Below are 27,379 nucleotides of genomic sequence, written 5' to 3'. Positions count from 1 at the left end.
TAACGGGTATGTTTCAGTGTTAGGTAATACTACGGATCGTTCGTAAATATAATGATACTAATAATTTCTGTTTGATAAAAGAGCGATAACTTAATTTTTTTGTTGTCACAATATTTTCTGAGCAATATTGCAATACTCAAACTATCAAACTAATAAAAATTACTTTCAGAATAAATGATTTATATATTTGACGGCTTACAAATATAATTTGTATTTTTCGTTGTCTTTAAAACTTACAGATTAAATAAATCAATAACAATTTTAGATATTGAGATTATTTATAACTCCAATAATATAGTTTACAAATCAAGTCATTATTAAACGGGTTAAATCTTGACCAACGTCCATCAATTTTGAAGGTGGTCATAACTTTCGTGTTTTATTCTACCAATGTAATATCTATGTAATTTAGTATTATACGAGAGGATTATAACAAATAGATTTTGTTGATATAAATTTCTGAGTTAATGATAGATACAATTTGCGATTTTTTACATAAATACTTTGGTGCATGTACAGAATTATTTGCAAACATGTTCACAGATTTTATTATAATTTACATTTATACACAGATAGCTATAATATAAATCTAAGACATTTTATTATTTTAAATAACTGGTTTTAATATTTTTAGGTTTTTTAAAAGTAATATATATATATATATATATATATTATTCACATTGAAATAATATTTTTTAATTGTTATTTAATAAATCAATAAACAAGAAAAATCGAAAAAAAATTAATTAATTTTACCAAGACTGAATTTTAAAATGTTATTTAGAATAATGAATCTTAGCACCAATAAATATTACAATAGGTGAAAAAAAAATGAAAAATATTACGTGATTTCCATAGGTTTATTGTTATCACCCCGGGTTTTATAAGTAAAGTAATTTAAAATTCCACACCACTTGAAAATATATTTTAAACTTTAAAGGCTGAGTAAGCGATTGGGAGGGTGGAGAAATGGATAATGAAACACTTCACATAATTTGACAATACGAATAAGAAAATCTAGAACGGCAAACCATAGTAATCTGGCTAAACGTTATGAATGTTAACGGATCCATTTCCACTTATTTTCGTTTCTTTATTTTTATGTATATATATATAAATATAAAATCACGTGCATTACATCCTCAATTTTGGTATGACTTTAATCCCGTCACAAATAGGCATATAGGTTGATCAAGTATTTTACAATATTCCATTATTTTGTCCTTTTCAGGGTCCTGGGAGAATATTATATTACATTCATAAAGCTGTTTTTAGTTTACAGGTGCAATTTAATTTTGAAGGGTTAAAATCCCATAAGAGTTACAATTTTTTTGTAACATTATAGATTTTGCGAAATTAACTATATAGGTATTTGATATTAAAATAATATTAGTGAATTGAATTCAAAATTGTTTGCAAGTAAATAAATTGAACTAACTTGCAGAATACCTATTTATAATGGTTATAATTTTGAGTTGGACATCACAAAATTATGATCAGATAACATCAACGAACAAATTATTCAAAAATAAGCACCGTTACCGTACTATACAAGTTATAAGTTTATAACAATTTAATTTTTGTTACCTACTTCAAGAAAATATAAACTCGATATGATATTTATATATGGAACATCCTTACCCACTTTTCGTGATATTATTACACATTATACATTTACACTATCGAAAAATTTATCAGGATATTTTATTTCAATTTAATTCCACTTCCATGATATTTTATACTTATTTCACTTTAAATAACGTAATAAAATTGACTTTCTTTTTAAAGTCTGATGTCAAAATCAGATATTCCAACTAAACATTTAAATTTAAAGCTTGAAAAGAAGGATTCAAAAACTATTCCAAAAGCAAGTTTACAGTCATATTTGATTTAAGCGACTATATTATACTTTACTTCATATCATTGACGTAAATACGTATAACTTATGAGTATGCATAAAATAATCAAAATATCATGTTAATAATAAAATGATACAAATAGTAATATTACAATATGTTTTAAATCTATATTGTTTACTTACATTATTTTAAAAATAATAATAATAATATCATTATTATTTTAATTTCACAAATAACACGTATACAACATCTCACATCACTGAGTCTATTTTCTGTGAAAAAACTAGTTAAGTTAAAAGTGTGCCAGTTCTATTATAAATATAAAGATGCCATACAATATAAACAAATATTATATTTAATATTATATTTAATAATAATATAACTTTTTATTCAAACTTTTATAATTAATATGTATAACCTAAAATACTATTAGCTTGAAAATTATTTAACTCATGTACAATAATTTTTCTACTTAACTTTGTTGTTCATTTAGGTCACAGGACAGTATCTATTACACAATATCCATTTTATAGTAACGTCAATTTCTCAATTTCATTATAGTTGTTTATGTTTAAATGTATTTACCTAACAGGAAATTTAATATTATTCAATTTTGTTAACATTTCAATTAAGTAGCATTAGGTAACGTGCAAAAACTAGAAAAATATCATCCTCACAATATAATAGTACTCTGTTTCGTATTTACCAATTTGTAATAAGCTATATCCAAATCTAATTATAAGGAAGAATTAAATAGATTTATTGAATGTATTTTCGTACAGCTCTTTGGAATTACATAAGTAAATAATTTATTTAACTTTGTACTAATCTCACTATATTTTTTTGTTTGTAAGTTATTTTTATAGAGGTTTAATATTTTTTAGTTAATAATAATTGTTAATTATTTAAAACAATTACATTTTTATTTATTTTTATAACTTGATAGGGATATACGGTAAATACGTGAAACATAATAATATTAATAAAAATGATAACCAACATCTATTAAAACTAAAAATAAATACTTATGTTTATTATTAATATATATTTTAATTAGCTTATTTTATAGAATTCACTTTCATAAAACAAATATGTATAGTAATTATTGTTCATAAGGATTTAAAAACGTATTCAATATTCATATTGTATTTATAATAATAAAATATATTTATTTTTGTATAATAAGATGGCTTGTGGAACTATTATTTTATTACCTATAATTCTATATATATTAAATAATTAAATTAAAATAGAAACTTTTTTTTAGTTGTATCAATACATTTTGTTTAATTTGGAATTTTATGAATGTTTTGTTATTTTATGTTTTTGTTCAAAGAAAATGATGGTTCGATATTTTTTTTAAATTAATATATTAATTTATAAATTCTTTTGATTTGAAAATTTTAATTCAAATCTAAACTGAATATATTAAAGTTGAAAATAAATGCATGTTGCAAAGTTAACATTATTAGACAGTATTTACTATACTCAACAAATATACAATCAGTTTACTGTAAAAATACATTATTCACGTATTTCATCCATTTATTAGAACTCCAATCTCTCAGATATAGGTATAGGTACATATAATATAATACCGAAAACATATTATATAACCTTTTATTGAAAATTGAATTTGTATTATCTAATGAAATGTCGAAAAACTACTTTTAGAATATACTAAAATAAAGATATAATACATTTAGAAAAATAATTATTTTATTTTTTTCGATCTTTAGAAATATGTTATATTTTCAATGGTCGATTTTCGAATAACCTCTTATTTGATATTTTGATGTATTTAAAATGGTGTAAGGTTACAGTCTCAATTAATTAGTAATGAGAATAATGTCATAAACATAATATTCTATTTTATAAATTGAGAGAATAATTTAAAATATTGGCTTTTTATAATATGATTATACTGACAATAAACAATATTACAATATTATTATTTCTATTAAATATTAAATAATCAAATAATCTAAAATATATAATTTTTTATATTTAATTAAGACATATTAGTTTGTAAAAGTGTAAATTTATTTATTATTACATTATCAGAAAAAAAAAACGAACGATTCAACCATTTTACTGCTTCAAAGCTTGATGACAGATGATCACATATAAATGCTAATCGCATATGTTTAAACTCTACAAGCACGTATAATAGTTATAATTTAAATTTTAGGGGGTATCGCTTTATTATAATTTATCATTTAAAAAACAAAGCAAAAGAATTTGGTCACGAATGACGTGTGCTAAAGTAAAGGGTGGTTTTCACTGTATAATTATATATTGTTATTGAAGTGTTTTGAAGATAAATTTTTTTAACATTAAATTCTATTGAATGATTATTGTAAAAAAAAAAAACAGGAAAAGATAGGTTTTATACAAATGAGTGTAGACTTTATTTACATAGAAGTAGATGCATATTATAATATATGTGGGACGGTTAATTTAATGTATATTATGTCTTTGAACATTAAAATAATGTTTTTGTACCGCTACCGTTAACGAAATAACATTATGCATATATGAACTCAATTTCGTGGAAATACCATCAAGAAAAACCTTTTTAATGGACTACGCCGCTACGAAAACTAAAACTAAAAAAAAAAAATGTGTTACACAAGAATATTTTATTATTTTTAAACTATCCATAAATTGTTAATTTGTAGACTTATGAATATAGATATTATTAAATTAAACAAAACAAATTTTTTTAAAAGAAATTATATTCATAAAATTAAATTAAAAGTGATAAAAAAAAAAGAAAAATGTTGATAACAAAAATTTGTATTAATTATAAATATATTGTAAAATTGTACTTAATACTTAAATTTTCGTATTAAAACAAATTGTATAATTGTATAATATTCATATAGGTATGTGTATTTAAATTAATGTTTCGTTATTTGTCTTTTATAGACTTAAAAATACTGTTTTCAATAAAAATTATATCAATATATTTTTTGATCTAATAAGGTATAGACTGTTTTGTTTAATTCCTATTAATAGGGAAACCTAGAATAGGTTCAAGGTTGCTATAGAATCGCTCACACATGAATTTATTTTTGCTTCACAAAAATACGAAAATCAAATATTTTTTTGTTTATTCAAACGGTTGTTACACATTAAGACGAAAATTAATCTTAAAGATGTTGAACTATGTTTTTGTTTTTAAACATTAATTGAATTGAATTAATTTTTAATTTTTTGCGTTCAAATCAAAAATATATACAAAATAAAGAAGTAAAAAATCATATAACTAATAATTGTAATTGTGATCGTATCATATACATTAACTGAAGCAAAACGGACAACGGACAATTAAGTAGAAAGATAGATTAATTTTAACCCAAGCGAAATCAGATAATATAGCTTGTATAAAAAATACATATAATACTACACTGAATGATTTTAAATGTAAAATAACATATTTTACATATTTTTTCTTATTTCATATAAACAATTTAAATTAAATTAGTTTTAAAAAATAATTAATTACATACAATTTTTTTATTGTATCTTTTATACAATTTTAATTTTTGTAATCCTATTTTATATATTATGTTTATACATTTTTGAAATAAACAATACAATATAATTCATTTAATATTTTTAAAATAAATAGATTAAATTACTAAATTTATGAATATCTTGCGTTAAAAGACATTATAATATTTGGTTTTAAAAGTCTGTCCATTTTTATCTTACGGTTTTTAAGTAGCGAAGGATCTTTACTGTACCAGGGGCGTACGTAATAAATGTATAAGCAATGAATTCGAAAGTCTTGGCTTAGATGGTTTGGCACAACATCACATTTTACACCGGTTCAAATTCAAATTAAATCTTGACTGGAGAATTTTATTTAATATTAAATTAAAATTTGACGAATCCGTATATATAAAAAAAAAAAAATAGGATTTACGTTATATGCCTATTATTATACGAAGCTTATAATAAGTACACAATGAGTATTTTACCTTTTCTTGGCGCATATTCCGTGTTATTTAAATTTTACTCCTAGTTTTATGTCTAGATTACTTATTTCATTTTTGTCATAATAAAAGTGTGTTTTTCGTATATGTTCATTTTCTAAAGTAAAAAAGGGTACCTATGCATTTATTATAGTTCTCAAACTATTTAATTGGATGATCACTGATTTTATTAAATTTTTTAAGGACATACGGTTAGTGATAAGTATACTAAAACGTCTGATACAATTAAATAAGATTCGAAAAAAAATATTTATTTTTTTTTTTTTTATAACGCAATGTTAAATTAACATAATATTTTATTTGAAATACATGTTCTGAGCTAAAAATTAAAATTGTTAAATTAATTTTGTATATTTAACATTTAGTTATCATTTTGTAATTATTATCATCTCTATTTTTATTCTTTATGGTATTAATATCAATACAATAAATAAAAATAAAATATAACGATAATTCAAAAAAAACATGAAATGATAGTTAATTAATTTTATAAAGCTGATTAGTAAAACTTTTTTAAAACTTATTTCACTATTTGGAAAACTTTGAATTATTGATATGCAATTGAACTCAGAATTCACCATTGTTCGAAGAAAGGGGGGATAACTATTAATGATTTATAAACCCAAGACTTCAAATAAAGCATTGTTTTCATTAATAGTCTATATTTATTAAATACTTATTAGAAGAACATATTTTAAATTTCTATTTCTATTATAAATCTATATACACAAAATACACTGACAACTAGATGTTTAATAAATAGACTATCTAAATGTATCATGAATTTTTTATAGTTTGTTCAAAATGATCTATAATGAATGGTATACTCCTTGATTTATTAAAAGTACATTATTAAATACAATGAAAATATTATAATTTATACCAATCATTTTGTATTTGTCTGTGTATCGTTATATTCTACTAATATTTTAAGATGCCTATTACTTAAAAAATATTTTTAAATGCTAGAAAAGATAACTCGTCATTTTATAGGTTTTATGAGATTGAATAATAATATTGGTATAAGTGATAAAGGTTATTTATTAATACTATTAATTATACCATGTAATATTTGTAATCAATGATTGGGTTAGGTTAAACAGTGTATGTAGATTTTAGATGGTATGTTTCACGACGTGGAATATAGTATATTAAACTAATAAGTATGAAAACGGTTTATCGTGTGACAATTGTAATTTAATTAATTTAATTATAACTACATTGCTTTTTATAATAGATAATCATAAAAATGACCAAAAACTTATAAATTTGTAAGTAATTAAAATACGCTTATACATCATACTTCGCTAAAAACTCTAATGGATCTTGAATAGATGATAGCAGTGGTATTAATGGAACAGTATTAAAATGATTTATTATTCATTAGGATCTAGTTAGGCAATTTTAATATAATATAATTGATGGGGCTATATTATTAATATATTGTACAGATATTTTTAGAGTAGTGAGTAAAAGCAAATTATAATTGAATCGTTACAATATAGTGTAATGATACAACCAAATTTGCATGTAATAAAATAACATACGGAATAATAATAATAATAATGCAATAACATAAAATAAACTAAATATAAATTAATTATCATGTTTTTTATTAAATATAATATGATAAATAAACTGTAATTAATAAATGGACCGTAAGTTAACAAAAAAAAAAAAAAAAATTGGACTAAATACAATAGATAAATAAATATTTACCAACTATTGGATTTATCCAGAAGAATTTCCATTTCCATCAAAAAATGCAAAACATATTTACTACCTAGCCAAGTTGTTATAATTGTAGCGTTTATTTATTTTTATTAAAACGGCGTGGTAAAATTTGAATTTGACATTATTTTAATATTAAATTTAATCAACTTTAAAGTATAGTACAGTAAGTACTTATTGATCAATTCTTCAATTTTTAATATTTAATATTTAGGTATATTTTAACTTTTAAAAACAATAATAATAATAAATAGTTGTTTATTCGCACATAATAATAATATTAAAAATATTAAAAATGTAATAGAAATTATTTTACCTTTGATGTTAAAACCTTGTTATAATTTAAACTGAAAAATTGTAGTAGTAAAATTACACACGTTTTATCATAATATGAATTTATAGATTTATAAAATAATTGATTTGGTTTTGCTAGGATATTACGATGAAAGTGCTTTTTTCGATTATAAAGTACGCAGTAAACCATTTATTTATGCAATGCAGTCCTGAACTAAGTTAAGCTGTTTGTAGATTAAATGAGCATAAAATTAATGTTATTGAGTTTATAGTATTGGAATTGGAAAATAATTATAATGAAAAAATAAATTTGTATTTATTTCAAATAAAGAAAATTGTTTTAAATAAATTTATTTTATATAAAAAAAAAATGTTATTTGCTCACCTAATCAGAGTAGACAATGCAATACATTTTTTAAAAAAATACGCATATTAGTCACATGTTTAGAAAACATATAAATATAAAATATAAATACCATATCATGGAGCTTTAGTATGCAATTTCGAAACGTATAAGATTATGATTTCTAAGTTACAACTTCTTTGCATATTTATTATAATGTAACTGACTAGCCTATAGTTTTTCAAAATTAACAATTCTGTATATTATCATGCAACATTATAATATTATTTTTTAAGGTTTTGATTTAGTATAAAATAATTACTTAAATGTGATTTTTTTTTATCGTCCATATAAAAATATATTTTTAATAGAATCGTTTACATTTTTTTTTCAACATTTTTCATAAAAAAAAGATTACCGTTCGTTGTTATTATACACACTCAAAATTTAATAATTTATATATTATTTTAATGAATGCGTATACTGCGTGAAAAGTTTTGGATAACTTTCACTACCATAAACGATTTTTTAAAGCATAATTTTAATATCCTTAGTCTTTCCGCATCGCGCATCCTCGAAAATATAAATTATATTTAATAATTTAAGTATAATTTCAGTTTTAATACATACTTATAATCGTATATTTTATAGTATAAACATTATTTTATTATAGTAACATAATATTATTGTGTTTAATTGATAAAAATAGTTATGATTTTCTCTTAATAATATTGTTACCCACTATATAACAAGAAATGATTATTCCATTTGAGAAATAAGTTTTCACGTCGAAGAATAATTATATAATATTGTTCGTCATTGAGTAAATAGGTAAATTAAATATCCACTTCACAAACTGTAAAAGAATAGAAGCTTATATGTTTCTTCAAGAAATAATAATTTCGTTACTCGCATCACAACTTAATGAACAAATGTTCCTACAGTAAATAATAACAATATAATGAGAAAACAATGAACCTTAATACAATTCCAACACTATTCCAAAACCATAATTTTGTTCCATTATTGAAGTCTTTTAAATTAATAGAGTAGTGACAAAATTATACATTTCTATGAGAAACACATTATTGTTATTATTATTTTTTGTTATGGTAATATTAATGTAACGCTAATTGTACGTTTGAAATATTATACATTTTTAGATAACTTTTTAGTTTTTATTTTCATTTCTGTAGGTAGATATTTCAACTATGTGAAAAACAAATATAATGATTTATTTTTATACAGAAAGTTTATTTTACTCACATGTGACTGTATCAAATTCAATTTGTTGATTGAGTTGGGGATTTTTGACGGAGTAGTGAATGCGTTTCCTGAAATGACTGATGGTGCAGCTGATGTGTATTGGAACGAAGTATCTTGGAGTCGATCCGAAATAATTGTGTCCTGACCGTCATTGATCTTAAAAAAAAAAAAAAAAAAAAAAAACCATAAATATTAAAACAAACTTTTTATATAGTATATACTACATAGGATAATAATTTTAATAATTCAAAACTTTAAATACAGTAATATAATTTATAAATATTTTATATACATAAAAAAATAATGTTTACAAGTGAAAATTAATAAATTAACAGAAAGTCGAAACAAATATTAGTGTACTGTTAATATGTGTACATATCTTATACATCATATCATATGGATTTACTACAGTGTAAACTATCAATAAATTTTAATAATTATTTTAATTATTTAAGCGTTTGGCATATGAATCATTTGACAATAAAAATGTATAGCAAATAAACAAAAGAAATAATAAGCATTATTCATTTTTTTGTTATGAAATAAGTTTGGTAAATACCTATTAGCATTCTAAATAGGTCAAATATATATCCTTTAAAATATATTATATTGGATACAGGGAAACTAAGTTACGTCATATGCTATTTGTTCACAGAAAAGTGCGTACCTTAATAAAGTTACTAAACAAATAATTTGAATAAATGTCTAAACTTTCCTCGTGTACTTATTTGACTCCAAAAAGTATCGGATATTAAGAAATATTTATTATAAAACATATTCGTGTGGCATATACATAGGACAAAATATATTGATTATTTCGAAAGAGTCTGTGTCAATCAAATATATTTAACATTATAAACATTCAAAATTGTCCAATTTATACGTTTTGACATATATCGTAAGTTTCAAAGCTATAATACAATGATCAAAATACCAAAGCTGTACTTGTATTTATAAAAAACGTGAAATTAATTAATAAATATACATACTCGTGTATATATATACACGAATAATCGCCGCTGCAGGACACGAAATATTATTTATTATAATAAGGCCGCGTAGAAAACGCGATTATATTTGGTCCGTTTGTGTTCTGTTTCCAATGGACAAGTATTATATTAAATTTAATATTATTTTACGCCTTCGTCGCTGCTGACAGCTATTAATTTCGAGTAGTGGCAGATTTCTTTTGGGTTTGTTGTGTATTTTCTCAATAGTGTGGGAAAATAAATACGACTCTCGATAAGAGGTAGCTGTGGAAACATCTCATCTTAAAATTTTTAGTTTCAAGCGGAGAAATGTTCCGATAGACGGGACTCGAGAGATTTTAAGATCCTGACGACGTTACCTATTTCAATTTGAAAAGCTCATCTTCAGTTTGTATAATACAAGTCTACTACTATAAATATTTTATTAATTAAAAACTATTCCAGTTAAAAAAATCGCAATACTCAAATATAAAAATAATATTCTATGAGAAAAAAATGGAGTGTGTTTTAATAATAATTATAAAATAAGAAATAATTAATAAATAATCATTCTAAAATAGGTCCTATATAATAGTTAATAATAAACCAAAATTCATAAACGTAATAAAAAACGATAATGTAATATTTTGATTCGCAGGTTAGGTAATAAAAAAACGAATTCCCGAACTACAATTCTGAATAATTAGTTTTTCATTTCGTTTCCCTTGCTATGTACTTAGGATACTTATTTTACAACATATACTTAAGACAATAATTATTTAAATTTCAAAGATCACAATTCATGCAGAACAAGAAGCTTATTCAAAACTATTCATTTCAACTTCTAAAAAGTATTCAATTTTCAACAACTTGTTTCATCTAACTTGTTTGCTTTTTGTTTCGTGAATTAGTTTGAAACAAAAAAAAGTAACAAATTAAATATTATAAAATCAGTAAAAGTCGAAAATCGCCAAAAATATGTTGGGTAACCTAAATCCGTGTGCTTATGACCACTGCATTGGTTCATCAAGTTTTCACCTCCGAAATCTCATCGGCCGAACACGAGCGGCCGGCTGCAATCCAATAACGACTGGTTGCACTAAATTGAAAATGCACTTCACTTGCAGTCACCCGAGTTTTCATCATCACCCTCCACAGCCACTACCGTCCATGTGTGTACGACATCGCACAAGTCACTCTCGCTGTCGTACCGTCATCACCAGTCGGTCACGGTCCTCACGCGACCGCAACCCCATGTCCAACACCGCACTCAACCAACCGAGACCAGCTGCAATAAACGTGAATAGAGATAACCAGTCGCCATAATAGTTAAATTTTTACAAAAGCCATTGATTTTCTTTCCTCTTTTTCTTATCTGTCTATCCTGTCATAGAAGTTTTAAGTATTTTGGTTTATTTGTTGTTCATTATAATAAAAATTACTTTTGTTGTACCATATCATAGTATAAAGAACAATATTATTGTGTACAAAGTAAAAAATTGTTTTTCATGTTTTTATAATTTATTATTCATGTTGCATGTACCTACATGTTTTACTAGTTATATATATATATAATTACATGTGCTTAAATACCTACGTGTTTAATTTCTGAATTATACATTGTATAGAGAAATATAATTATTAAAAATGTGGAATCTAAAATACATAGGTACCGTACACAATTGATTAACTAGTAAAATAAAAAAATAAATAAATAGTATTAACAATACTATTTGACTTTGACCACGGATTATTTGATACTTTAAGTTATTTACTTTTAATTTTGTTATTATTTTGGAAATTAAAATTGGTTTAAATCTACTACTCCCTATGATTAAATGATTAAATAGTTAAATTTGATTAAAAACATATTATTGTATAAATGAATATATTAAGATGAATTAAAATTTTTTATTTGTTAGTATAAAAAAAAATAAATAAAAATTGTAACGGTATTTGGTAGGTCATCTAAATTTAAATGTTTTCCGAAATGGCCTACTTAGGTAATACGAATAAGTCGGGAACCTCTGGGTATAGTGCATAAGTTGTAAGACTACGACCATACTCTATACAACGAAGGTGACTTTCGTATTGGTTATATGTTAACTGACGTATAAAATATATATAATAGTGACTCAGTGCTGGATTCCCCGTAAAAATGACAGATAACTGTAATAATAGTTTATAGTTCTATGTAAATTTTCGATAACGATACGTTGTTATAATATTATCATCTTTCATCGTAAATCACTAATACACCGTCGACGCAAAACAGTTTTTACCACCGTCATAACTATCTCCGTCGTCGATACAAGAATATAATATTAAGTATATATTACGAGTCGTAAATTAAGGAGAAACGTGAAAAACGTCGGCGACGACGGTAGCGGGAAAAACGCGCATTATATTATATGCACACGGTAATATGTTATGTGCGCCCCGTCGGAGTGACAACAAACGTATCGTTTCGATTAATTCGCGTAAAATCGATGTGCGACCACTGCGACCGCCGTCGTCTTCGTGTGGGCAGGGGTGTTTGATTTATCGGTCGACTCCTGCAGGATTATTTTGCCAGCAGACCGTGCGACGCGTTTTGCGCGTACGATTCGCTTTCTTTCGGGGGCTTTGCCGAGAGACTTTACCGCCACCACCGTGCCCGCACTGTCCTGCAGCGCGTATAATATAATATAATATCCTTCGTTTTCTGGACGGTGGCCAAACCACTGATGCGGCAGCCGTTTAAGGGATTAAAACGAGAAAGAGAAAAAAAACTTATGTGGACCTGAAGTCGATGTAAAATATAAATGCTTCGTCACCGCGTTTAATGTCCAAAAACGATGGCTGCGGATGCACGAGCCTATAAATAGCGGAGATTCGATTATATTTGGAAATCGCCTGTGTTAATTGTTTCTATCATAGATTATTGTGTATATTGTTATTACATATTGTCAGATGTACAAAATTCGGTTTCACAACAAATACTTTTACTGTAAACATTCAACGCGTTTAATCGTATATTAAAACGACTTTTTGTAGTTTACAATATTATGTTGTAAATGTGCACATGCCTAAATACAATTCAACTAAACAATAATTATTTTGTGATATATTCGAAAGCGATTTTATATAATTCAAACGGTGTTTAAATTACGCGTAGGCTGATAACACTAAATCACATTGACAGGTACAAACAACAGGAATGGTCGTACTACATAAAATGGTATTTTTTTTTGTTCTCAATAAATAAACACGGCAATTGTATGTGCGTGCAAATTTACCACACTGTATTTTCTTTTATCTTTATCGCCGAGCCTAACCTAACCTGACTTTATCCTAGGTGCGTCGTACCTAAATGGTACCGTATAAATAATAACGCATGGAATATCCAAGTTGATTCCAAAATTTTAAAAACAATATCAATTTGTCTTATGATTTTACATAGATTAAGGACTATTTGGTTGGTATTTACACATGGTTAAAAATGTTCTTAAGTTTGTAATGTGAGTTATAGATTATATTGCAATTTATATAGATATTTAATTACGAATATATTATTAGATGATCCAAATCATAATTTATAATTTTTTTTTCCCCATAAAAATATGTTTAAAAAAAACTGTTTGAAGTTTAAAATGTTTTTGAAAAATCCTAGTGAGTACTAACTCGCATACAGTCTATATTCGTTTATATGTTTCTTCAAAACGTGAGAATATTAACCATCAATGTTGTTCGTAAGTTTCCATTATATAACCTATATACCTATATTATCTCGCATGAGCATTGTGCAGCGTACGTGATTTATATCAAATAGGATAAAGCTGTAGGCCAAACGCACACTATTTCATGTCAGCTGTAAATATCGTAGCATGTATATAATAATGTTATAACATCTCGCGGGGATAATAAAAAAAAAAAATGGGAATTCCTCCGGGCATTGCCACTAAGTCATTCTTACAGTTAAACATTTCCATCGCTAACGCATTTTATATTACATTTGTTGTCATTCCTGCAACGAAAGTTTAATTCTTAACTTTGGTTGAAGAGTTTGAAATTATATTTCAGTTTTCATTATACTTCAGTCCAGCAGACATTTTAAATGTGGCCACGAATAGCTGGCCCAAAGTTTGCGAGACCGGCGAAGGACGCAAATCGGCATGGCAGTCGTGCAAAAGTCGACTATAGACATTGACATTGTAACGGAGAGTACGGTTCTGCGATCAGTGCACGTGGCAAAAATCACGAGAGGAGGTTGAATCGACGATATGCGAAATGCGCTCAAAGAATGGTCCTCTTGGGGGACACTGTTGTGATATCGAGTGGTACGACCGTTCGGGGACAGCGGTTACGGTCACCGCGTTGGGAGCGATCACTTTGCCAAACGGTTACACGTGCGAGGACCTCGACGATTATTAGTGGCGTGTTTACAGAATATATGGATGCGATTAAAAAATACGTTTCGATTTCTCAGCACAGTATATTAAGACGTATACGTGGAGATTCAACGGTCTGTCTGTCTTTGATGGTCAGTTTTTTTTTATACGAAATGTTGTAAAAATTAAAGCTTACACGCTTAAAATTGTATCGTGTCGCAGCTAACACCATAACGTGTACACTAGTGGATATTTTTGTACGGGCGACAAATTGACGGTCACAAAAGACTACAATATGTTATCTCCCCGTATAACTCTGTAAACGGCGAAATAAAGATTTTCGAGAGCGGCGGAGCGGCGTTCTCTCTCTCAAAAACACGGTGTGATTACCACGGTGAAAAATGAAAACATGCTGCGAAAATACGAGGAGGTATATAACGCCACCATTATTAATGAGCATAGCGCACCATGACAATCGTTTCTGAAACAGTGGTTGTATCCAGTATAAAACGCGAGACCCACATTATAGTTATTCTCGTTTCACAGTTTTTATCGCCAGACGGATATCGTGTACGTTTCTTTTATTGCAGTTTTATTTTGTCGTTTTTTAATAAATCTATTCGGTTTATAAAACAAACAAAAAATGTCTCTAAAAAACTAGTCTTATGATATATTAATGATATAATAAAGATATTGTTGTTTTCCGTGAAAATTTAAGGCTTTTAAATTAAATAATAAAAAAATAACCAACGATAAATTATTTCGGTTTTCGAAGTGATGCTATACCGATATCGGGTGTGACGAGTCTCCTATGATTTTTGCATATCGAAATAATAGTATACATTGTGTACGAAGCGGTCGATTTATCAATGCCTATTAGATCAGTTAGGTACTTCTAATATTTTGTAAGTCCGTATTTTAGTGCTTTTGTTAATAACGAAATGTTTTGAAAAATTAAATATTCATAGCTGGAAGAATATTACTAATCTAAAAATAAATATATATTATGGTGTTGATGTTGAATAATTATTTTTTTATTAAAATCATTTCAAGTTTAGACGAGCGGTTAGTGGAGCTACAGTGAAGTCAGTGGACTACACGTTTTGCAGAGTACTTCAAGCCATTTTGCTCGACCAATTTAAACTTTCAATGGCTTTAATTAAAAAATTATTTATTCATATTCTTCATTAATACGTACACATTAATATTTCTAGTAGAAGTCAATTATGGGATTCAAAACATTTTATTTAAAAAATATATATTATAATATCAAATAAATCACTATAAGTAAAACATTCGATTTCGAAAAATGTAGAGTTATAAAACTTAAAACAATATGAAAACACCTTTTGTTTCTTATCAGTATCTTGGAAAATAATTTGTACAGACTACAATACTACTGTACTTTAATGTATTTTTTTTGTCTTAAAATGTTCACATCTTGTTCGATGTAGAAAATATATAAAACAATATGATGATTTATATTTTGCGTCAATGATAAAAAAAAAATATTATGTTGACAATCATTATTCTTTTTCTTTTTTAGTAGTGTACTACAAATATATATTTCTTCGCTATAAATAATTCATATTTTAAAAACGAAAGTATAATTAATATTGTAATGTTGCAGGGATTTTATTTCAAATTAAAAAATGTTTCAAACATAAATAGATTAAAAAAATACATATCTATAATTAAGAACTTATAATACTCATAAAATTTGAATAATCTATTGTCTATGTAAAATATGTGGTGTCTCCAAATTATATTATTTTTCTATTTAACTAAGTTGTAACGGAAACAGTGTAGAGTTTTTTGATACTCCAAAGGTATACAATTAAAACTAATTTTTAATTATTACTTATTCTTTGAAAATCAAAAAAACTTTTGTATTTTATTAAAGTTCTTTTTCAATCATTAAATTATATTTAATATTTGTTTTTATTTCTGTTATTTACAATAAATTAATTTTAATTATTTATGTCATATTACATTAAAATTGTTTAAAGCTGATATTGGAAGTTAAGTATTATTTGTAAGACTTGTACTCTATACGAGTACACGATGAAAATTAGTTCATTATAAATTATATTATTTAATTCTGTTTTATTATTCTTGAATTAATATCAAGAACTAAGGTTGTTTAATAAAACGTTTGTCACAATTATTTTATTACTTTCAAAATAATTAATATGAACAATATAAATATTTAAATGAAATTCTTAAAATACATTTATTTAAACTTTCGATGAATAGTGAATGTTATTGAACTGTGAATAACCATTATATAAGGACGGACTTAAGTTTATTGTTAAGGATAATATCATTAATACTTGATTTTTTAATTTTCTTTATTCTAAATATCTATTGAAACATTGTATTTGGTCATGTTTAAAAATATAACAATAGTAAGAATAAAAATGAACAAATAGTTATCTAATTTTAATAATATAAGAAACTTGCGCATGGACATTAGTATGTAATCAAAAAACATTCCTAAAATGTTTAGTAGAAAAACGTTGTCGTCTTATATTCTACCAATAACAAATAGATGCAATGAAAACAAACCCAGTAAAGTAGGGTTTTGAGAAAATGTCGCTCTGACAAAATGACATTTGTACAGCAAAATAGTATTCTGCAAACCTAGACACAACATTTTCAAAACTATTTTTGGCCTTTATAAAATATTGTTTTTTGTTGAGTTTCAGTTTAACTATAGATTTTGTCATGTTAACGTTAGCAGTAACTTTAATATATATATATATATATATATATATATATATATTGGTAAAGATACTAAAGTCTTTTTATCAAAATTTAAGTAGGATTCGATACCAAATATTTTTAAGAAATTCAATATGCAATTTTTTAAGTGCGGGAGCTAGTTTACATACTTGTGAGATAATATAGAATGATGTAATTGTCAAAAAAAAAAAAAATAAATAAATAAATAATTAAATTAATTAATAAATGGTACATAATTCGATAGAAAACTGATTCTATATTTAAATATGTCAAGAAGTTTACTTAAGACCAATTGTAACAATATTTATTTTTTTAAACTCATGTAATTACTGCTTTAAAATATTTTAAGTTTTAAAATTTAATAAAATCAAATTTAAGAAGAAAAAAATAATGGCCTTGATCTCAAGTAAACTTTATATTATCAAATTAAAATACATTTTTATTTTTTTTTTCAGATTTCTCATAGCGCTACTAATTTTATTGGTATTGGAACAAAATAATAATAATAATAATTATCAAAAAAAAAAAAAAATAAATAAAATGATTTGTCTTTTAACTGTATATTGTAATTTTTTTAGTAAATATTTGAGTGCTAAAAAGTTTTTATTATATTTCTAAGTATAGGCAATTAACAAAACTCCAATAGTTGCTTTACTTCTATAGTTATTATAAGAAAAATAATTTTGGAAGTTATTATTATTGACGAAAATGTGAACTGAATGACTTTGATCTTTTATTAAAAACTTAAATAAAATTAAAATAAGCATAATATAAACAGTATGGTAAAACTCAAAACGCCACTTGCCTAATAACATAATTTATTATTGTTCAAATTACCTAAAACATATATTTCGCCTTGTATTAGTTTTATTATCTTTACAGCTTTATGAAAATATGTTTAATAAATGTTCTGTTTATTTAATTCCAATCAAAATTAAACTTATATGATCAACAAAATATAAGCTTTTAGTGACCATCTCATTATTATATTCTTATATAGTTACCTAACTGTTCAATAAATAATATATATTTATTTTATATTACATTAATAATTTTCTTATGTAATTAAATGTTTTAAAACGATTATATACTATTATTATGTATATTAATTAGAATAAAAACATTTAAATACAATATTTATTTTTTATTAAAATATAATGACACATACTTGGATTCCACATGTTTTTTTTTTTTTTTTTTGAGTAATGATTATATTATGGTTTTAAGGTTGTAGCAATATTTTAAGATAGTTCAATCTATTCACTTCATTTTTATATATTATTATACAATTTATAAGAGATTCTAGGGAAAAAAAATGATTTAAATGAAATGGATAACACATTTTTATGATTGTCAAACATGATTGAGGACAAGGTCATGCATGAATAATATATTATATGATGGATATTATTGGATGTATAGAAAAAATCGGTAGCCACTTTATTTAAAACCTATGATCATTTCGAGAAACTTGTAAAAATGTAATACGATAAGTAAACGACAGTATAGCCAATTCGATTGCGTTGAATGTTGCGTTTGAAATGTTCATTTCAACTTGACAATGGTTTAAGGTCCAATTGCTTTATGAATCGCATTTAAATTTATTGCTGTAAGTACAGCTGTTTGATAAATGTTATTGTATTAAAAAAAAAAAAAAACAATATAATTTAAGATAAAATGTATTTTTTGAAAAGGTATATAAATTAGTTTATTTGAGTTTTCTATTGACAGTTATAATTTATTGGATTAGGATTATTTGTATAATTTATGTTGTTATTAATTCAATAACAGTTTAAATTGTAGTTTATAAGCTATAATTTATTTAAAATATATAATTAAGATAAATCTGTAATATTAAATACATTTATATAACAATAGTTTTATTACTATTTATGACCTGATAATTGGATTACCTGTGATATAATTGTATATGTTTTTTTTCTCTTAAATTTATCATTACAAACAAATAAAAAATATTTTGTACAAAAAATGTACTAATTACGTAAATATATATCTGATAGATTTTATTTATTATCGTCAATCATTTTTTTTATAATGTTAAATATATAAAACCCACTTTAAATATATTATGTCGTTTATCTATAATTGGAAATCTATCAAATTAAAAACCAAATATAAATAGGTATGTTTCAAAAATAAAAAATATTAGAGTTATCTATTAATAATATACTATATATGTTTCCCCCCAAAAAATGTGTTATTGTTTAAAAAAAAATTCAATAATTATTTAGAAATAAATGCACACAATGTAATTGTAATATATTTAATATGGTTGTTTTATTATACAAATATTTTTAAAAGTTATGATAATTGTCAAACATTTAGTTGACATTTTTGAACTGTTTAATAAAATAAAAAAAATACCAGATTAATCGAAACAATAAAAAATATACTACTAATAGCTGTCTACGCGTGTATTGTGATACGATCGACAATGTTATAAACTCTGAAAGGGTACATGTGAACAATAAAAAGGAAACCAAAATTAATTGTTAGAGCATTTAACACAAAAAAAAAAAACAATACTTCTTGAATGTATCATAAATCAAAAAATGTATTGATTCTTTCATATTTATACGTTTTTATAATAATATACTAGACGTTATATAATAACCCCCCTTCCCAAAAAAACTTGTTATTTTGTTAGAAAACGTTTTTTTGTCCATTATCTTTTAATATCTTAATAACTGGTTATTTTGTGACATAATATATTTTATTAAAATAATTGTATTATTAACTTAAAAGGAAAACATTTTTAAATTATTAATTTACCTGTTATTAATTAATTAATGGTGAAAAAGTAAAATATTTTTACTAGTTCAAGGATTTTTTTTTTTGAAGATAGATAATAGGTACACACAATCATAAGTAAAATATTAAATATATAAATATGATTAAAAAAAATATATACTAACATGTTTCATGGAATATACTAACTATATATAAGCACTTAAACAGCTACATAATATTCTACTATAAAGATACCTTTTGACTCATATAATTGTGTAAAAAATGTCATTGTAGTAGAGCTAATAAAGATTTGAAAAAAAAACGACAAGTCACTTACTGCTAAACGTGTCATAAAAGTTTATAATCAACTAGATGTAGTTTATTATAAAAGTAGCGATCTCCAACGTATAAAATCTACGGTCGTTGTGTTTAAAAAAAAATCACAATTTATTTGAATGCAAATATAATCAAATATACTTAGATATATAATGTTCATATTATAATACATATTATTATTTTTTCAACTTATACTAAAACGTGTGTACGTATTAAAATTAAATAATAATATGATGCACCATTGAATACATGATACTGATTAGGTAATTTACTATTGTATATTTCTATCCATTTTTTCTTTTTTTTTAGCAAAAACAGTTGAAAGTATATAGAAGGCAATACAACCATATACATTTCGTTATAAAAATATGAATTGTAAAAGTTGTTTGAAAATTGAAATACTGTGTAATTAGTATAAATCAACGATAAAAAAACACACTTTACTACGTATCTGATGCACAATTAAAAAATGTTTCGCGATGACAACCAACATAGAGTAAATAATTATCATTGCTGATATGATAATTTTCCATTTTATTTGAGTTCAACATCTGCGTTATTGTTACCATATTGGTCATTCAACTAAGCGAATACTCTTCTCTAATGATGGTGGCAAATGCTATGTAACCACTAAGTTCGGTTCATTTAACGTCGATTTACGATTATTATCAACTTGCAGCAATTCGATGAAAGGACTCACGACATTGTTAATCTCAAATCAGATGACTACAACAATATTCGATAATTTAAAATTCTTGGGTCTACTGTAATCGCAACTAGAGTTTAAAAAAACACTAACGATTAACATATTTTACTAAATCGGAACTTGTGGAAAATCATCTTTGTTTTTTAACAATATAAAATAATTTAACCACTGTTGTTGTTTTTTTAATATTTAAAATTTATCTATTGAGCATTTCGATCAAATACAATGATAAAAGCATATTATTTTGTCTTCATTTTTGGATTTAATTTCTTTCATTACTGTATAGGTGTTGAATTAAAATTTAAAAAATGTTATAATAACATAAATTAATACATGTGTGAAATACAATAGAACAACTATGATTGTTGGTACAAACATAATTTAGGACCTATAGTGAAATAACTTAAAATTATAATTTATTCCGTAACTTTACTGGATTTTCACATTAATAATCACACCCAAATTCGTTGCATTGTTATATTTTAGAATATTAAATTATACTAATAAAAGTAAAAAAAACCTTCTAAAATAAGTAACAATAGTTTAGAGCGATACCACAATATATTTCCATTACGGCCCAGCAAAGTGTATATACATACAAAGTGTGATCTACCATGTCTTCTCGTTTTTCTATATTAAATTATTACACCCATATGATAAAAACGTAGAAACTAAACCACTATAGAATATATAATAAATATAATAAGTAATAGGTATATAAGCGTAGATGTTTTCACCTAAAATCGGCTATTTTGGTTATTGCCAAAATGATATATTTTAACCAAAATTTAAAAAAATGATAACATCATTTAACTGATCCAAAATTATCCAAACCAAAATATCTTACTTGTAATTGTTAAAATCAGTCATAGATTAAGTTTTTTCTTTTTTTTTCTAACAACACACACATTTTAAGTTTTAAGTAAAGTCTATTCAAATAAATTTAACTCGATTATAAGTGAGTAACTTGTCTGATATATTCGCGGGACTGTGGTATATAATTTTATCTGTACTTTCAACGTAATTTTCAATTATAACTTATCTGATTTATCGATAAAATTATACACTATAATTTGATTTAGAATTTGGAATATCGTATAAATTAGTTAAGTAATCTCCTTTAAATTTTTCATTTTATTGTTCTACATTTTCTCATAATACTTTTATAAGAGCATATTTATTCAAAAATGTAATACATTATCATACACAATTAAAACATTTGAAACATTTTGGTTGTCAGTTTACACAATCCGTGTAAAAAAAAAAGTGCATAGGTGTGAAATATCTTATAATAAAATTATTAGAATATTCGAATTTGAATAATTAAATTTGAATATGTGACTAATTTAAATTATATCTGTAGCATATTCAGTATTTTACAAATTTATAACTAACATATAATATTTTTAGATTTAAATATAATAAGTTAGTTTAAAGTGTTTAAATAAAATAAATGGGTTGAAAATATTTAAAATGTTGGTTTATTTCATTTTTACACTCAATGATCTAAAGTATAAATACCTCAACAATACACATAGATTTAATAAGTTATTTTACGAATAACTCTTTTAGTTTTTAACGAATAATTTGTTTTAAGAATAATATATAGCTGAAAACAAGGTGAAAAATAATGTAAAAGAATATATTTTTTGATAGTACAATATGTATTTAAATTATAATTAGTTGTATAAATTATTAGTAATAAATTTTAATTGTTATTAATTCATTTGTATCTGTTACTGAGATAAATAACTTCTCAAAACTATTTATTTGTTATATTTAATTAAAAAGTCATGGAAATAAATTTCTAGTCATAATATATATATTTTTATTTCAAAGCAACTTTTACAACAGCAGTGGCCATTAGGAGAAAATTATTTCATGAATAGTAAAATTTGAAATACTTTACTGCTTTTTATTATGTGGCATTTAACTTAAAGAACTTTTACTGTATAAGTAATTTTTAATAATAAAAAAAATATTAATAGATGTCATTAAATAAAGTTAAAGTAATAAAAACTTTATAAAACCAGACTATTGTTGATTTTTTCTTAAAATATTCTGACAAGGTAAAATTAACTTATGTGATAATGATAAATGTACTGACCAACTAACCTATTAAAATGTAAACGACTTAAGTTAGTATTCAAATTTTAATAAAATACCTATACTATAGAAAATAAGCCATTGTGGTTTAACTTTTATGATTTAGTAGATATCAAGAAAAAGAGACATGGAGTATATAATTCTAAGATACATTTTCGTCATAACTGTATATTAGCCATTATTAAAACTTTCATAGGTTTATCAATTCCAAACAGTAGCCCAATAAGACCATGTTGTATTGTGCATGCATAATTATTGTATATTATATTTAAACTGATCTATTGATGAACTAATAAAAAAAATGTATTTCCAATGACTTTAGCTATAATTTTAAAACTATCTTTGACGAAAATATGCAATCAATTCAATCATTTTATGAAATTATGTTTAGTATAAATATTGAATATATATTTTGTATTTTATTTCTATAATTTTTTAACTTTCGGGCCACGGGGTACCAAAAGAAAATCAAAGATTTCCCATTATTTAAGAATTTTAAAACCATCATGATTGTAAGTTTATTTTCTTCAATGACTCAACCCCCTTAGGAATAAAAGTACTTTGTGAAACAGTACAACACTTAACTATTACATTATTATTCTCCTGATACTATTTAAAATTTAAGGTTGAAAATAACTCAATGATTTTAAAAGAAAAACAGTTATCTATATATTTTACAAATAAAAAATATAAGAAAAAAAAATTAAAAAATTATATTATACGCAAACCAACAAAATATTATTTTTGTAATTGATTATATAATTTAATGATGGGGTTTCAATAGAGTGCAAATTTTGTTTGTTGTAATATAGTGTATTTGTACGTATACAAAATTATATGCGTATAATGGAAACATTGCAAAAGTGACAATTGATGGTTAAACGTTTCAATCATTTTAAAATATATTATTTGTCGTAATACGATTCATATTTTACATTTCAACATTTAAATTTTACACTAAACAATATTTAAACTGCCAACGGCTAACATCATGTTTTATTTCTTAGATTTATGTGGTACATATTGAATAATAAAAAAAAAAATTAAAGTAATAAAAATAGTTGAACACTGTACTACAGATATCAGACCGGGTGTTTAGCACTGGTCTCCTGTAGCTGAAGGTACGAAACATACTGATGTGTTTTGATATTAAATTTTAAAGCGATGATAAATCATGGCGTTCAAAAAACGATTATGATTTTACAGGTGTTACATGCAACTTTTTATGCTCCATAATTTATATCCAGAAATGTTATCGCCGATTAGATAATTTTCAATAACACAATATTCATAATTGTGAATCCAATATACGTTATTTCCCACATTAATGCAATTCGAAGACTATGTAACATATTATTCGATTTTTTTTTTTTTTTTACGTTAATTTATAATAATTAATATAATATAATAATAGTATACTATAGAATAATAAAATAATTAACTCACACAGAAAATTCCTCGGTGTTTAAATACAAATTGTGTGGTAGAGTGCCAAGTAAGTGTTAATTCTTAACTTACTATTAATTTTAATCGAATTTTTTTAAAATGTTTTATTTGATTTAGAACTTTGTCTATAAAATTCAGTATTTACTCAATTATAACTTATTATACAATTTTATAATATTTATAAAAAATGAAGTAGTTAATAAATAAAACTAAATAAAAAAAAAAAAATAATAACCTATTTATAAGCTAAATACTGTTTGTACAAAATAGTTAATAATAAAACTAAATAAAATAAAAAATAATAATAACTTTTTATAAACTAAATACTGTTTGTACAAATCGTATAAATAGTTAAGGTTATTGTAGCATTATGTGATTATTATTGTTAACAATATCATTAAATTATAACTATTTATTGTCAACATTTTCATGTAAATGTTATCGTTTTATTCGAGAGTGTTGTAGTTTATATATGTCTATAAAAAAAAAATGATACTTTAATATTTCAAGGGGAATAAAAAATTGTAGAGATGGAATGTACTTGGTAATCGAGTGTTAGGATTAAGAAAGCAACGACTTTGCAGTTATTCGATTTTCTCTTATACAATATAAACCTTTGAAATTAAGGTCAGGCAACCGTTATACCACTCCATATAAGTTCGGTATCAATAGTTTGTATATGGCACAGGAAAATTGCTTTATTCCTGTAAATCACAAACTATATGTTTATTGCGTGATATCAGAAACGACAAACATGAGAACGGTACATTGGCCAAAACCTATAATATACTGTTTATTATTATAATATAATAATACACACAACACGTGTGGTAAAAGGGTATTAAATGTAAATTAATTTTATTGATTGAATACCAAAGTTCATCTATTTAGAGTAACTCTGTAAGAGTATATTTTAACCTGAATAATACATAATACAATTTAGTAAACTGACTCTTAAACAATTTTATAACTGTAAAAATGTTATTAAAATGATATGATTTCATATTATATTCTCGTACTTTAGAATTATTATCGAAACAATTAAAAGTATTCTACATATATTTATGAATAAAAAAAAATCCAGATTTTATCATTATCATTATGAGCAAAAAAGTATTTCTTTTCAATAAGTCTATTGATTTAATTATCATTTGAGTTTATTCCCAAATTATAAATTAAAGCTTAATATTTTAGTGATTTTCATAAATAATATTCATTATTGTACCAAATTTTAACACTTTGAAAAACAGTATGCGAATATGGCTTTAGAAAAAATGTAATTAAAAATAATTGGTACGAATATATATTATAAACAACGTATATAATATATACTGTATAAATTAAAAGAAAACCCACTAACATAAATCACTATTATCGTTCATTTATACTAATAAATTATTTTTAAGCACAATTTTTAAAATTGTCTTATCATTTTTTAATTCAGATATTATTACGAAATTATAAACAATTACGTGATTTTTAATTACATACGAGTATAATATTATATAGTAATATATAAGAACGTTATTAAGTTGTGTATCTTATGAAACGGTTTCACAAGGTTTTTTTTATTAAATTTTACAATAAGCATTAAATGTACAATTGTTTTTAAGTTAATGTGTACTAAAATACTTACTTAAAAAATAATTATAAATACTCTCAAAGAGTAGGTATAAGTAAATTGAAAGCAATATAATAAACAATTTTGGTTTAATGTGACGATTTATAATAACCACTCGCTATTTAATTGATTATTTTTTCGAAAAAATAACACATCAAAAAGTTAATATTTTGAGACTTGGTGCTTTCACTATATTTCAATTGTGCAAAGTACCAATTTGATCTATATAAATATTTATAAATCGCTCAATATTTATGTATCCGTGAAAATAAGAGTTACAAAATATCGAAATAAAGTTGTTACTTTCTTTTTATGCTTTCGAAGCTAATATAATATGTATACTTTATTTATATATTTATATATATATATATTGCTGACACTTGGCGAGACAAGTGAATAAAGTGTTTGTATATGACAGCAGATAATAGAGCGCGAAATATGATAATGTTGAGATATAAAGATGTATTTTTGCGCAAATATCGAAAAGGGGACGATATATTCTTTTACAGAAAATTCTTAGTAGCAAGCACGTGAATTTGGCATCAGATCAACAATTGTGATATTCTTATGAATACGTGTATAGTCATTGTAATTTAACGAGCCAGCTGTATCAGCCAAAAAAAAAAAAACCAATACAAACATCCCTAAATTCAAAATAACTACGTCATGCTACGTTATGTAGTCGTCATTATAAACAGTTTAAATGTATTTATTTAAGTTACTGAGCAATAGCGAATCTAAGTGTATATTATTAGGATAAACTAATTCGATACTGTCTGCATTTTTAGAATTAAGCTATTATATATATATATATATTATGTACAACCGTACAA

General features: G+C 24.2%; 1 protein-coding gene across 7 annotated transcripts in view; it reads right to left on the bottom strand.

Moving 5' to 3' along the window:
- The window catches only part of LOC114132898 (cyclic nucleotide-gated cation channel subunit A), a 173,225-nt gene that overhangs the window by 86,960 nt on the left and 58,886 nt on the right, over positions 1–27,379 (bottom strand). For all 7 annotated transcript variants that reach the window (XR_007603648.1, XM_050198933.1, XM_050198932.1 and 4 more), the window contains one exon: positions 9,498–9,653. Coding sequence is in view for 6 of the 7 variants with exons in the window: in XM_050198933.1 (XP_050054890.1) it covers positions 9,498–9,653 (156 nt within the window). In the remaining variant the exon portion in view is untranslated. The remainder of the gene's footprint in view (positions 1–9,497; positions 9,654–27,379) is intronic.

This window comes from Aphis gossypii, chromosome 2, assembly GCF_020184175.1.
Source record: "Aphis gossypii isolate Hap1 chromosome 2, ASM2018417v2, whole genome shotgun sequence".
NCBI lineage: Eukaryota > Metazoa > Arthropoda > Insecta > Hemiptera > Aphididae > Aphis > Aphis gossypii.
The sequence above is the reverse complement of the archived record's forward strand: the minus strand, read 5'-3'. Positions and strand labels throughout refer to the sequence as shown.